Source organism: Bombus impatiens, unplaced genomic scaffold (genome assembly GCF_000188095.3).
Source record: "Bombus impatiens unplaced genomic scaffold, BIMP_2.2 scf_0621, whole genome shotgun sequence".
In the NCBI taxonomy this organism is placed as follows: Eukaryota; Metazoa; Arthropoda; class Insecta; order Hymenoptera; family Apidae; genus Bombus; species Bombus impatiens.
Window position 1 is genome coordinate 195,272 of NT_177040.1, and position 15,602 is coordinate 210,873.

Here is a 15,602-nt window from a genome sequence, read left to right on the forward strand (position 1 = left end):
AGATCCAAAATTTGATGGTCCATTTGTAATAGCAGAGATTTTGGAAGGAGATAGGTATGTTTTAAAAACATTAGATAGTAAACAATCATATAAATACAATCATGATAAATTGAGAAAAATGCCAGAGAGTTGCATTTCTGTTGGGTTGGATGTCTGCAGTGATGACAATGGCAGTGACAATGACGATATCAGTACACCGATCCCTGAGGATCATTAGCACTATTGCCATAACATCTAGCATAGTGTTTTCACATACACCCAGTGTGGTAATGTGATCTAGAAAAAGTGAGATTTATTGAGGTACGAGATCGAGAATGGTCTGTCATGTCATTACAGTCTGACTGGTAATTCACAGGATGCAACTAGCACTTTGAATACTAATCATAATGTTATTGATTTTTGTTTTTTTATTTTTGTTATTGAACATTCGATCAAAATTTTTGTTGTTGAACTGGACCCTTGGCTTATTTGGACATTTAGTTAAATTGTAAATAATGTCAGTTGTATTGAGTCTAATGTTGAAAAAATTCAATATTTCAGATACATTCGAGGATTCTGATTGACAGGATGGCCAAAACCATTGTCAAAACCAGTGACGAGAGCATACTCTCTACTCGTGCTAATTTCACCGGTGATTTTTCAAATCAGATTTCCAGAAACAAGTTGGTCACACGAAAGCGCGTCTACCCGACCAGAGACTGTGCCAACCTGCCCGGCCCTACCTACTTGTAATTAACAAACACACCAGAAAATATGCTATGGAAAGTACGTCGTGCATGATACGCTAATTCATCGTCAGTCGCTTGCAAATTATTATAAAATCAATGATCATCGTACTCATTGCCTTTCTCTCACCCAAGTAATATCTTGAGCACGTGAGTGAGATCCTGGCATTAAATAGGGAAGGAGTTAAACCTTAAAATCCTAACTAAAAAACGTATCAGTGCATCTAATTTGTATTTAACGGACTAGTCTTTCTTCACTTTGCATTTTCGAACTTTATCTCTATTACTATCACTGTATAATCTAGGTTATTAAATTTATAATTTACCGAAATGCTAATATTGAACTTATTTATAGAAAACAGCATAAATAAGATCAATGCAATATAATGATTCATTCAAATAATTGACTCTATGAACTATTGAAATTCCATTACAAAAGAAACAAATAGACAATGAATAAGAAATTTATTTAATAATTGATTCAAAGTTAGATATTATTGCAAACAACCTCAGGCAATCCCTTCGTCAAAGCACATTTTCGAAAATACAAAAAGCAGTGTTCAAAACTTGTTGCTTTGATTCCAAAATTTATCTGTCGCGAAGTTTCTCCTTGCACATAAGATTCTATGCTTATTTGTACGGCAGGACTGAATTCTACTATCACTATATGTATATTTCAAATTAATATTCAAATTCAAAAATGAATGGCAAACAATTAACTTCATCGTAATAGTGCAATGAGAGAATAGAAGATGAAATAAAAAATTATTTATTATCGTTATTATTAAATATGTAATTGCAATTTTTAATGCAACAAAGTCGGAGGGCGTCCGACTTCGTCACTGCGAAATATTTAATTAAATCATTGCAACTCTCTGTATATATACATTTTTAATACATTCCAATTTTAAAAGTGATTATTATAGTGAAGATACATGTATATTTTCAATCACAAATATTCAAATTAATTGTTAATATAATGTCGTTTTTATCAGTTAGTAGAATTATTAATATTGTTAATATAAAATTTCTCAGTATTATGTAATTAACATAAACAAAAACGCGATGTGCAAGAAGACCTATCCTAAAAAAGAAAATGTTAGTACTCACGGGTATAATAAATACCCGCGGTCACTGTGCTCGTAAAAAATTCTACGTAGTACAACTAGTCACCCGTATCCATTCGGACCTTTCGTCCTACGACATCATTGAGTGACAAAAGTGCATATGATTCACGATAAGATGCGAGGAACATAGTCATCGATGCTATGGTAGCCCAGGAAAGTCGTCGTGAAGACCGTCATCAAAGACAAGTCATGCAATCCCATCATAGAAAAAACTGTTAACAATGCATGGAATATTATAATTTGCTCTTAAATATGACATTAATTGATTGGAAAATTTAAAGCAGTGGAAGATTAATGTCTATTAATATCTATTAAAATTTTACTGACAATATTCAAATTAGGAGTAGCAAATTGAAATATAAGCAATAGAATTAGATAATTTACATATTACTTACATTCTTGGCTTGTGAAGCACCACTAGGTCCTTTTCAGGAAGCAGGAGGAAGAGGAAGGAGTGATAAACCTGTAACAAAGCATGTCTTCGTATAGATATATAAATAATACATGCGTGAATAATTTATTTTGGAAATTAAGTAATGATACAGCAAAAAATTTTAAATTGTTAATGTACTCTAATTACTATAACAACTGAAACTCTGATATTAAAGCATAAAATTAGACCTTTTTTATTTTGAATAATTAAAGCAAAACTCAAGGAATAAAATTAATTGGAGTGTGATATGCAAAGATTCTTACATGCTTAGGTTTGAAGCATCACTGCGTCCTCCTCGAAGCACAAGAAAAGGTAGAAATTATGAAAAACTGAAACGAAACAAATGAAATATTATAATTTGTTCTTAAAAATATATCGTTCATTGTTAAAGAAGTCTAAGGTAATGAAAAATAAAACTCTATTCAAACTTGAAATATTAATAATAATAAAATTGTGTTAAAATCTAATTACTATAAAAATTTTTCTCATTATATTATATTATATTAATATTTTCTCATTTCAATATACAAAAATATAATAATTTCGTAATAGATTATTTTCTAATAACAATTAAATGATTTGCATAATTTGCTATATATTAAGATAAAAACATTAATTAATTACTTAATAGTATATCCGATTATTAACGATAATCTATATACCCGAAATATTTTTATATGTGAACAATTTCAAATGTGATTTCTTTAACCTATTTTTCTTTCATCTTAATATTTTCAACAAATTATGCAATTATTTATAAAATGATGTTACTATATACCAATTGTAAGCTGTATAGCAATTATGTAGCAAATATCGATTACTATTGATCCAATAAAAAGAGAAAATAGTCGAGCACGTACCTTTGTTTTGTTATAATACCTCAATCATTACCAAATTTGCATGAGAAATCAACGACTAGATTTATTAATAATCATCTATGACATCCATCTTGTTTTAGTTCGAATTATCGATCGTTAATCGCTTGTGGCGTTTGTGATGTGAACGCCTTTTCTATTTCAGTCATGCGACCAGCCAATAATCTACACAAAAGGAAACCAATAATTTGCAATAACAGAATAAATTATGGTAAAGGTCGGTGTAATGTGAATTATCGATAATTTTAACCATCACAATTACAGTCAATAATAAATGTATAATAAACCAATAATTTACAACAGTGTAAGCAATTATAGTGAAATAAAGTAATAATAGAATCCAAATTCTACCTCAAAGATCTTCAATATGAACGATCAATAACCATAACTTGTCAAATACGCAGTCAACGATAAAGGTAAAAAAAAATTTCGGGATACTATTTAATTTTACTAATATTATAATCAATAACTGATTAAATACAAACGTACTATGTGAATGAACCAGATAGAAGTGTAGAATCGTTGATAAGGTCGAAATGAAGGTACTAACAACAGGATAACGTTCGACGAGACGAATTTTCGCTCCACGACTTTCAGGAGTATGTCACCTCTCGGCCCGGTTTAAACTACGACTTTCCAATATTCTGAACCAATAGGAGCGCTTGATATGACGTCACAATATAATGCGCCAATAGGAACACTCAATTTCATTTGACAATATTCTGCGCCAATAGGCACGCTAAATTTGACTTCGCAATATATTCCACGAATAGGAATATATACACGATTTTCGTATACACGAGCGCGCGCAAATTTATTGTATTCAAACAGTCAAATTGATGAGATTGAGAAATAGAAAACGTATTTAAGACAATGTTCAGTAACAATTACGAATAAGATTATGTTCTTAATGAAAAGCTATATTACATGAGTGTAGCTGCTACGATTAAACAAAATATTGTATTAGTAAGAATATTATTACGGTATATTACTTAATTATTCATACAATTGTTAATAAGTATATTTCAACGATTCAAACATTGTAATAAATAGAAAAACGTGACAAAAATGTTAGCAATTTAGAATGGTCTTTGAGAATTAATAGCGGAACTATCATGGAAAGAGAAATTTCTTTAACTGAATATAATTTATTATCATTATTTACTTTGCTATTAATTGATGTATAAATTCCGAAATTTTTATTACTATAGCATGATCTTACATTTGAAAGCAAAACAAACTTGTGCGTGTAAGAACATATTAGAATTATATATTTAATAATTAATTATTAAATAATAGTATATGCTTATAATTAAGTTATGAAAATTGATAAATTGTTGAAGCAGAGAAACAGAGGGCGTTATCGAGCTGCACTATCCCAGCGAATATCATCAGAGAGACTAACATTAGGCAGGAACCGTTGAAAGGCCAATGGTAGAAACGGAGGCTGCAAAAAATCTGTTACAGAACAAAACACGATGCGCGATTGCTATTTCAAAAGTTGGAGATAATGAAAAATGTAGGTGAACAGTGTCCCATGGTGTCCCACGGTGCAGTCCAGTCTAGATCATCCAAAATTCTCTTAGTAGCTCTTGGTGATCCAAACTGGATTGTAGCGTAGTTCTTGGCTTGGTATCGTTTTCCAAAGATTAATCAACTGATTAATTTTTGATCACGAACCGATAAATCGCGAGAACAATTTTTTCTGTGTGGTAAGCGAGGGAATGAAGAGAGAAGAGATTTTTATTTTTCGTTTCAAGACGGATAAGTATCATTGTACAGAATGGGATCGCAATGCACTTAACATATGTATTTACCTCATGAATAATTAAGGCGAAGCGCACGCATCCCACGGTGGCCCATGACGTCTTACGGTGCCCCCTATGGAGGTATTAGTCCAGTCCAGATCAACAAAACTGTTTTGGATGATCTAGACTAGACTATATTAAAACAGTTTTTAGCATGATATCGTTGTTCAAATGTTATAAATTAGTGGTTTAAATATTATAAATTAATGCTTCAATTGCTACTAAGTAATGGTTTAAAAGTTGTTAATTAATGGTTTGATTTTTACAAATTAATGATATAATTGCTATTAAGTAATGGCTTAAATATTACAAATTAATGCTTCAATTGTCCTTAAGTAATGTTTAAAATGTCGTTAATTAATGGTTTGATTGTTATTAATTAATAGGTTAAATGTTATAAATTAATGTTTTAAATGTAATAAATAAATGTTTTGAATGTTGTTAATTAATAGTTTACATGTTATAAATATATCTTTTGAATGTTGTTACTTATTTGTTTCATTGTCGTAAATTAATGTTTTAAATGTATTAAATTAATAGTTTAAATGTTATAAATTAATAGTTTGACTGTTACAAATGAATGGTTTAAATGTATAAAGTAATAGTTTAAATGTTATAAATTAATGGTCTGAATGTTATAAACTAATAGCTTAAATGTTATAAATGAATAACTTAAGTGTTGTAAATTAATGGCTTAGATGTCATAAATTACTAGTTTCAATGTTATTATTTGATATTTTTTTTTTATTTACCTCATATTGCAATTCTTCTTCGATGTTCACTCTCCGGCAGTTCAGGCACCAAAGAGCTCGTGCGCGACTTGTGTGTTCCTTATATAACTTGACAAGGTGTCGAGATGTCAATCAAACGGTAACGGTTTTCTGACATAGCAAACGACGGTTTTTCCATTATAACAAAATCAAATTAAACGATTTCTTAATTTTTATCGTAAATTGGCATCTTTAACGATTTAATACGATATCTATTTTTATTATTTTGATAATTTCTACAAACTAAGACTAAATTCACACTTCTTTGATACTAGTTTTCGACTATCAATTAGTTTGGACAAAAAGAGAAAAAAGCCTAACGGCAGTTGATGACGTTACTGTGGAATAAGTCAAGGTATTAAATAATTGGACAAATAAAATTCATATTAAGCATTATATTATATTATCGATATTCGTTCATTTACTCGTGCTAATTATAAAATAAAATGTTCTTTTTTCTTGAATAATACCTACATCACTGTTTGCGATATTTAAAATTCTTATTTAATGCTTACTTAAAAGTCAGGTGCCTTTTTAATTCTTTTCAAGTTAAACGAGTAAATTTACTCGTTATAGTTGTAACATAAAATGGCTTTTTTTCTTCAATACCGCCCGCATCGCTGTACGTGATACAGATATTAATTATGTAGCGAATAGTATGAACTAAATGGCTGTAAAATTAACTAAATGATTTTATTCGATTAGTATTCGACAATGTCTATCATATTCAGCAACCTTCTTTTATAATAAATTCTGTTCGGATCAATTATTTTATAATAAATTGCAGATTATGTCACTGCATATTGTAAGATATTTGCCTATAGCCCTTTTTTTCTAATTCATTGATTTTATTATTTTAGATGTATTATTTACTGTTGTACGTACATCCCAAGCGCAGAGCCACGTGGATATTTGTCTGCGCGTGGCGAGAATGCGCAACGAGAGCTCTCAACATTTCGTGAAGCAAGCTATTTTTTGAAACGTATTATACGTGTCCGTTTGTTCGACAAGATGGAAGGGAGCTTCCTAGGAAAAAAGCGTTAGATTGTTCATTTTGCGTGTAATAATTGTGACGGATGAAAAGAGAGAGAGAGTGAGGTGCGTTTCGTCCCGGGACTACCGGTGGACTCGTCAGTAAGGCTGTGCCCGGTTGTCCCTGCCTTAGACGTAGAGGGCGTCTCGCTAGGTGCGGTATTTGTATCAATCGCTCGTATATTCGACCGCTAGCGAGTTAGACAGATAAACTCGTCGTCGTAGCCCTCTAGTGTTGGCGGTTGGTACCCGCGGCTCGATCTGTCGGCGTCCTCTATTGATACCGATCTGCCACACAGCCTCCCCCTAGCCCTATAGCGTGACCCCAAAGCTATATAGCGCGATACAAGATAGAGGGAATGGCCCGTCGTCGATGATGGAAAGCTGATCGTCATGGGGACGAGATGGTTGTGTCTTTTTCTCTGACGTGCAGCTGGAGGTGATGCCCATGAACTATTGCAACAGCTACATCACTTCCTGGCTTGGTCGTCGTCTCGTACCCGGTCGCCTGCTTGGCGTGTTGTTCGTCGTCGGTGGTTGGCTCCTTTTTCTCTGACTCCTTCTCCAAAGGTGCGTGTTCGTTGTCGGTTGTTACCAATGTGACGGGTGTGAAGAGAGAGGTGGAGTTGTGCGTTTCGTCCCGGGACTACCGGTGGACTCGTCAGTAAGGCTGTGCCCGGTAGTCCCTACCTTAGACGTAGAGGGCGTCTCGCTAGGTGCGGTATTTGTATCAATCGCTCGTATATTCGACCGCTAGCGAGTTAGATAGACTCGTTGTCGTTGTAGCCCTCTAGTGTTGGTGGTTGGTACCCGCGGCTCGATCTGTCGGCGTCCTCTATTGATGTCGTCATCGTAGCCCTCTAGTGTTGGCGGTTGGTACCCGCGGCTCGATCTGTCGGCGTCCTCTATTGATACCGATCCGCCACACAGCCTCCCCCTAGCGCTATAGCGTGACCCCAAAGGTATATAGCGCGATACAAGATAGAGGGAATGGCCCGTCGTCGATGATGGAAAGCTGATCGTCATGGGGACGAGATGGTTGTGTCTTTTTCTCTGACGTGCAGCTGGAGGTGATGCCCATGAACTATTGCAACAGCTACATCACTTCCTGGCTTGGTCGTCGTCTCGTACCCGGTCGCCTGCTTGGCGTGTTGTTCGTCGTCGGTGGTTGGCTCCTTTTTCTCTGACTCCTTCTCCAAAGGTGCGTGTTCGTTGTCGGTGGTTACCAATGTGACGGGTGTGAAGAGAGAGGTGGAGTTGTGCGTTTCGTCCCGGGACTACCGGTGGACTCGTCAGTAAGGCTGTGCCCGGTAGTCCCTACCTTAGACGTAGAGGGCGTCTCGCTAGGTGCGGTATTTGTATCAATCGCTCGTATATTCGACCGCTAGCGAGTTAGATAGACTCGTTGTCGTTGTAGCCCTCTAGTGTTGGTGGTTGGTACCCGCGGCTCGATCTGTCGGCGTCCTCTATTGATACCGATCCGCCACATAATAATTGTTTGTCATATGAAATTATACCAAGTTTACGATACGAAGCGCATCAGCTATTTTTTAGAAGTTAGAGTTTTTCCACGTTGCACGTTATAAAGTTTGCAACTCGAACCACGTGGACAACTTAATTGGCATTTTGGGCGTTCGACAAAGTGAACAAAAATTGTCGAAACTTTACAGCAAATCGCTCCAATTATTCGTTAGTATGTCAATGCTATCGTTTCGTGTCGATTATGCAAACGTTTGACAAATAGAAAATATGACGTGGAATTTTAGGTTCTAATGGCTTGTTGCCAACTCCGAATATCGGCGGAAAACCTGCCGAAAAGGATGCTTCCTGCCTTTTCTACAATGTCGATTACAGCGAAAGTAGTAGAAGAGAAGAGCAGACGCGGCGTGTTTCGTGTGTGAAATGTGAATACGTTATGAATGTGTTGTAAGACACAGAATCGATATTTGACATGATTGTTCCTATGCTACGATTTTTTCTGCCTGACTAAATCATACGAGGAAATAATTTTATCTACATGTTCTTTAATCTTATACAACGAAGATAGATTGGAATACCGCGAATTATCTGTAGCGGCATTCGACGACGAAACTTTCCGACGGCTTCGCGACACAAAACGCTATACCATCAAAATATGGCGCACGTCTAACAAACGCGTGAGTAGTGGAGATATCGATGGGCAACAAAGAAAAGAATCCGTTTGGTTTTGAACAAAAGATTCATTCCGTTTCGAACAGCGAAGTGCGAAGGCTCACTTCGCGTAACCACGAAGCAAACTCATTCGAGCAGCATGATTGTTGATTGTTGACTGTTAATTGTTTAATAAACCATTTTGTTTGAATATCGAGAGTATTACTTGGACACTTACATCTAACACCATCTCATATCAAATCACCTGCATCGTAACAAAATTGCTACTTTATGCCATTTTTCAATTAAACCAAAGTTTCAGGTGCTTGTTATATTTCACTATTACCGAAAGTTTGAAATATAAAAATTTATTAGTTTCTCTGTCGGTATAAATTTTAGAAATGCTAAGTTCGATAATATCGGCGAAGGAATTTCGAAGAAAACGCAATAAATAAAGACAGTGAATGGACAGATGTTTGCAAAATGACAGACAGAAAATCTTCGCGTGAAAGTTTCCTATATTAAAATCAACGTCGGAAATATTTGATTATGCAAGTTTTGGAAGCTCGCAGCCACAACTTGTAGAATTAAAAATCGCCCGAAACAAACTTGAAATCGATTAACCAGCGACAAATTTATCCGAAAAATTCAGCCAGAAATTCAGGAAAATTGTTGAAATTTCAAACACCGCGGAAGAACTGTCCAACACCGCGAGACATTTTCATGGAATTTAATTTGAAATTTTGACGAGTGCCCGCGCGCAGTGGAGATCGAACAAAGCAACGGTGAACAATCAAACTGATAAAGACTTGTTTAGCAGCCACGAATTCGATCCTTGCGCGACGAACGAGATATTTGGATAGTTGCGGTTGCCAGCGAGGACTTTGTTTACTTAAAATGGCAACAGCGCGAGACGCGGCGTGATTATCGCCGTGTGCTTTCGTTCCAAGTATTTCAGAAACCTGTAGGTTGAAATTAAATACTGCGTGAACGATGGTTATGCGAACTGGCGACGCAAGTGTATGGCTAATTGTGTGTTCAAAAAATCATAGAATATCGAGGTAAGTGATGAAACAGGGATGGTGGTTGTACTAAAAAATTACGAGGAAAGTTACGAACGAACAAAACTAAAGCGCATTTTTGTTTGTTGTTACTTGAAAATGACAATTACTTTCCTGCGCGACCTTTTTTCGATACCTTTCGCGAGTATATTTTGTGCGTTGTACGTTGGAACGTTTTAAAATTTCTACAGCAAATGGATTATAAAATACGAATTTATCGTTTAAGATATTCGTTCTAAAAGAGAATTTATAGAGAGAAGGCGCAGTTTCTTCTTCGCAGGATTCTCTGCCGAAAGAGCCGAAATTTTTACTACTTAGGGGCAAAAAGGGGGGCAGGAAGGGGGCAAATAGAACAATTTAACGAACCGCTGTTGATTCTATGGTCCTTCGCCGGCAATAAGGTCCCTTCCCGAATGAATTAGCATCAGTAAGATAGTAAAGTCTTCGTTGTCCGTCGCATGATACAATCCGCACGCCATCCCTCCTTATCCTAAACCTCAGAACTAAACTTAAGGACTCGCCATAAAATTAATCTTTTAACTTGAATCCTGTAAGTGTTTTGTTTTATGGATGGTCCTTAGAATAATCCTTAGATTTATTGCGCGCTCTTACAAATTATGGAGAAGGCATATATTTATCTAACGGGAAAAGCGGATTTTTCCCACGGTCAGTGTCACCCTCGAGCCACGTTGCTAGGAGGCTTGCTACATTCATTAACGTTGGCTCTAACCAATGGGCAGCGCGAATCGTTACCCCCACTTCCCTAACGAAAAGTGTGAGCACAACGAATCCGCTTTCTTCATACAACAAACGCACCCACACCGAGCTTTCCTCCGTAATGACATGAGAGCGGACAAGCCAGTAAACAATTAAATCTCAGCTAGGCAACAGTCTAAATCTCAGCTCGAAAATAGTAGTCTAAATCTCAGTTACACAACCATCAAATCACAAACGGTAACACGAAATCAGTCTCACTCGTAGTTTGACAGTCGACGTACACATATTATAGTGTACGTAGTTGTTGGAAGTATATATACTATAACCTGTTCAAATTAGCTATATACTTCGTTTATACTACTTATATTCGTGGCGTCGATTATTCAAATCGTAACTCCCGTTGGCGCGCTTCTTCGAGGTCGCGTCTCCACGTGAGTGGTCGAAACAATGTTTCATTGAATTTGTTAACATCATAGAGAACTATCCTAAATGTGGAAGTATATAGGTCTTACCTCTATAGAGGTTTATAAACCTCTGTCGTACGTTATACTATCAAGCTTTCTTTCCTACGTGGTTTCTGTTTTTTCTAAAGATGCCCCTTTCGTTCAAAACAACTAGACTGTCGGAACAAAAGTAGTATCTTTACACGTGTCTCGTTACATGGCTGCTATACTATATTCTATAATATATAATTACTATATATATATAATATATAATATATAATATATTACTATATATATATAATATATAATTACTATAATCGCCTCTCTGCATTGCTCGATAGGTGCTCGCCTAAATCCTAACATCTAAGTGCAAACATTGTGAACGATGGCTGACTACTACAATGTACTAGACGTGCAACAAACCGCCACGAGCGAGGACATCAAAAAGGCGTAAGTAATGGCTCAATAAGAGCAGAGCAGCCCGTTATCAACGGAGAAGAATGTTCAAGAATACTCGAACGTTTAACTTGCATTTAATATTCTATGATAAGATTGAATTAGTATTTAAAAAAAAAAATTATGAAGAAAAAGCCAAGTTCAACGAGGATATGTGTTATAAAGATACATATACAGGGTGGTTGGTAACTGGTGGTAGAAGCGGAAAGGGGATGATTCTACGCGAAAAAAGAAGTCGAAAATATAGAATAAAAATTTTTCGTTCGAGGCTTTGTTTTCGAGAAAATCCACTTTGGATTTTCGTTGGGTACGAGTGCACTTTATCGCGTCTCGTTAGAACGGATCTCACTGTAGAAATTTTTTTTTTATTTTTTTATTCTATATTTTCGCCCCCCCCCTTTCCGTTTGTACCACCAGTTATCAACCACCCTGTATATACAGTCGAAAATATAGAATAAAAACTTTTTTTAATTTTTTTTTTAATTTTTTTAAAAATCTACAGTGAGATCCGTTATAACGAGACACGATAAAGTGCACGCGTACCGAGCGACACTTCAAAGTCGATTTTCAAAGTCGATTTTCTCGAAAACAAAGCCTCAAACGAAAAATTTTTATTCTATATTTTCGACTTCTTTTTTCGCGTAGAATCACCCCCTTTCCGCTTGTACCACCCTATATATACATGTTCAAATGAATTACCTTATCATAAATAAGTGTGATTACTTGTTTGTCATTGGTGCTATTTTATTAGACGAATGGTAAATACGATGGGTGAAAAAAGACTGAATGAATGGCTTTTTATTTCTACTCCGTTGAGGCAGCTGGCTCTGATCTAGAAGTCGATCAGCAATCTTGGTTAGAGGGAGTCAAGAGACTTCTTAAGTTCTACTATAAAGAAGCATCGCTGGTCGGTTGATTAAACAAAGCATTGCCTTACAGATATAGAAAATTGGCATTGAGATGGCATCCAGACAAAAACCCTGATAACCTGGAAGAAGCGAACAAGAGATTCAAAGAAATATCCGAGGCGTACGAAGTCTTAATTGACGGTAAGTTTCTGTATTTATTCGTCACTGTATTTGATCTCTTAAAGTTTTCACAAATTCTTCGAGGGCTGTCTACGACTTCGACGATTCCCGAGATCGTTTCCTCTTTAATGATGTTGCTCTTGCGGTGGACGACCTCAGATTGATGTTACAAACCATTCAGCGTATTCTACTAACCTGACAAACCTTGCAGTACTTGCTTCTTGGAATTTGAAACAAATAAAACTAAGCAATCTGCCTTCAACTTTTATTCTACAATTAGTAATGATCGCTTATTGTTTTATATGCTTTTCAGAAAGGAAAAGAAGCATCTACGATGGAAAGGAAGGACTTCAAACGCGATGTGTTGAGAGGCAATGCAGGAACGACATTAATGCACACTTCAATATTCCATCTTTCATATTTAGACCCCCTGAGGAAGTATTTAGAGAATTCTTTAATGCTGCTCCTCTCGAGAACCTGTTCAGTAAGTAAACCCATTCTGCTAGTCTTTTAATCGGTGATTCTGTGTAGCACCAACTACCTGTACCCTGAGACACATAGAATGAAATATTGGAGCACGCAAATAAATATGCAGTTACCTTATCCACTTAAAAAAACGTATTCAAGTAATTAACCGAATAATAGATGTGTGGCGGATGAAAAGAGAGGTTGCGTTTCCGTGCCAGGTAGTCCCTGCCTTAGACGTAGAGGGAGTCTTGCTAGGTGCAGTATTTGTATCGTTCGCCAGTATATTCGACCGCGAGATAGACAGACTCATTGTCGTCGTAGCCCTCTGGTGTTGGCGGTTGGTATCCGCGGATTGCCCGGGAGGTGTTGCGCCGCGTTGATGCCTCGACCTGTCGGCGTCCTGTTGGTACCGATCCGCCACAGATGTTTAAATAGTAGTAAGAACCATGTGATTAATTAGTGTTTTAATTGTTCCAAAGACCTTATTAGAGTCGGTGTACCCAGCGGACTAAACAGGCATAGTCATCCATGCAGAATCAGGAGGCGGGGATTCCTTGGCCCGTTAGGAGCTGCTTCTCGCTTTGCTTTCCCATCATCATTGCGGCCACATCCCCACAACTTGTTTCGACGTCTGCCAGGAAACTTGACCTGGTTCAATGCGAATTTGAGTAGAGGCCGCATTACTTATTGTATGAAGCAGATAAGTGTTTCAACTAAATTTGTCAACGGCAAAAAGATCACCATCAAAAAGTAAGAACAATGAACAAAGAATTTATCATAGATAATAAATCGTATGTAGGTGATCCCATAAGACATGAGACGTCACTTATATTTGTAAAACAACATGAGATCTTCGATAGAATTTTCATGTACTATCTGCAAGATGTACAGAAACGATAACGATTTGTATCTGTGATTGTTTCAGGATTCGCGACAGTGAAAGGGAAACAATATTGACGTACGAGAATGATGTGCTAAAGTTGAGTACGGTGAACGGCGTATAACTCCCAATAAGGTAAAATTAAATCACTTCTCTATCAAGAACGTTCGCCTGATCAGCTTGGATTCAGCTTGGAAATTGAGAAATTCCTGTCATCGTGTCACGTTTGCGAGTAATATTTCTGCACTCTACCTGCTGTATTTCTCCTACTTATCTACCTGATATTAATATAAAAAAAATGAAAGAAAAGAGAGCGTAATCGTCACCGCGGCTAATTTAACAATTCAAAATATTCTTGTGTCTCTTATTTATATCGTCTTTTCATCAATTTACTTCGTTTTATCTATTTTACTTATTTTATCGTTGAAATATTTTATTAGAAAATTTAAAAATTTTAATGTAATAGTGTCGCTGATCGACGCACTTCTCCACACATTGTACAAGAGAACAATAAAATACATGTCGAATTGGAATAGGAATTTTGGGGCGTTCGAATACCCTTAACTCAATTTATATAGCTACTGTTTATTGGTATGTCACGTCCCGCGCTGCGCACGCGCCGTAACGTAGACTGAAACTACCAATAGCGCGAGTGAGCGTTCCAATTTGAAATTTAAATAAATTTTAACAATTTGTATAGAAACCAAATTCGAGCCTCACAACCCCTGACAAATAACAGACAACACTACAATTTAATTTGAATTCAAAAATTAACAAACAAAACGTAACAGTACAAATATGCACGCTACAAGAGGCTATGAGTAATAGCGGCGATAGGATGGTCGAGATGATGGTGACAACGAATTCAGGCTCGATAACGAATCCACGGTCCACGGGATGACGAGTGCCAACGTAATACACGATTCGGATAACTCTCTCGATAACTCAATCAGTAATTCGCCCAACGACTAACCAACTAACTCGTAATCCAAATGAAACTGCCCTGTTATATGAATATACAAATATTCTATAAATATGAATATATAAATAATACTATTATAATAATATATAAATATTCCTGTGCCCACTTCTCGGGTCAGTCTTTGTTTTTAAGGAGAGCCATGTAATCATTCCATACTTGTGTCAGGTACACGTCCCTCCCGTGACCGTGGCTACGTCCAGTGACGCGCTATGTCACTTCGAACCCGAACCCATCGTCATAAAGCCAGGTTGGAACATTAAAACTATTCCTTATTTTTATTACTTAAGTGCAGCTATAGTAAAAATCTGGACTGGGTATTGGGGTTCTTCCCAACATTCCAGCCTGGACTAAGTGTAGTAAAAGTCTGGACTAGGATATTGGGGTTCTTCCCAACATTCCAGATGGGAAATCCCGATGTTCTTTCATCTCCGGCATATATATTGTCGGGTTTACATTAGAATTAGGGTTAGGGGCGTGAAACGAATCTTCGTTTGGGTTACACGTTGTCGTTATGCAATAGAGAAGACATTGACTAGTGCAAATACGATTATTATAGAACCGGACAAGTAACCGTGGTAGTTAGGTATTCGAGAAACTAATGACAATGATCCTAGGTTCAATAACGAATCCGCGGTCGACGGGATGATAGATGAACGTACTCACAAAA

At 36.4% G+C, this 15,602-nt stretch overlaps 1 protein-coding gene and 1 long non-coding RNA gene across 2 annotated transcripts; one reads left to right on the forward strand and one right to left on the reverse strand.

Annotated features, from left to right (window-relative positions):
• Positions 1-1,941: 1,941 nt before the first annotated feature.
• Positions 1,942-3,887, reverse strand: LOC117152038. The gene is made up of 5 exons (XR_004462258.1): positions 3,646-3,887; positions 3,146-3,325; positions 2,549-2,614; positions 2,248-2,315; positions 1,942-2,064 (listed from the first exon to the last, which is right to left on the reverse strand). It is a non-coding gene; the product is annotated as an uncharacterized LOC117152038 (long non-coding RNA).
• A 5,947-nt stretch (positions 3,888-9,834) lies between these two features.
• Positions 9,835-13,097, forward strand: LOC100746783 (dnaJ homolog subfamily B member 6-like). Its single transcript, XM_033322366.1, has 4 exons — positions 9,835-9,961; positions 11,463-11,571; positions 12,517-12,626; positions 12,919-13,097. Exons 2-4 carry the CDS (start codon positions 11,507-11,509, stop codon positions 13,095-13,097), a joined length of 354 nt encoding a protein of 117 aa, XP_033178257.1. The 5' UTR covers positions 9,835-9,961; positions 11,463-11,506.
• Positions 13,098-15,602: the final 2,505 nt, after the last annotated feature.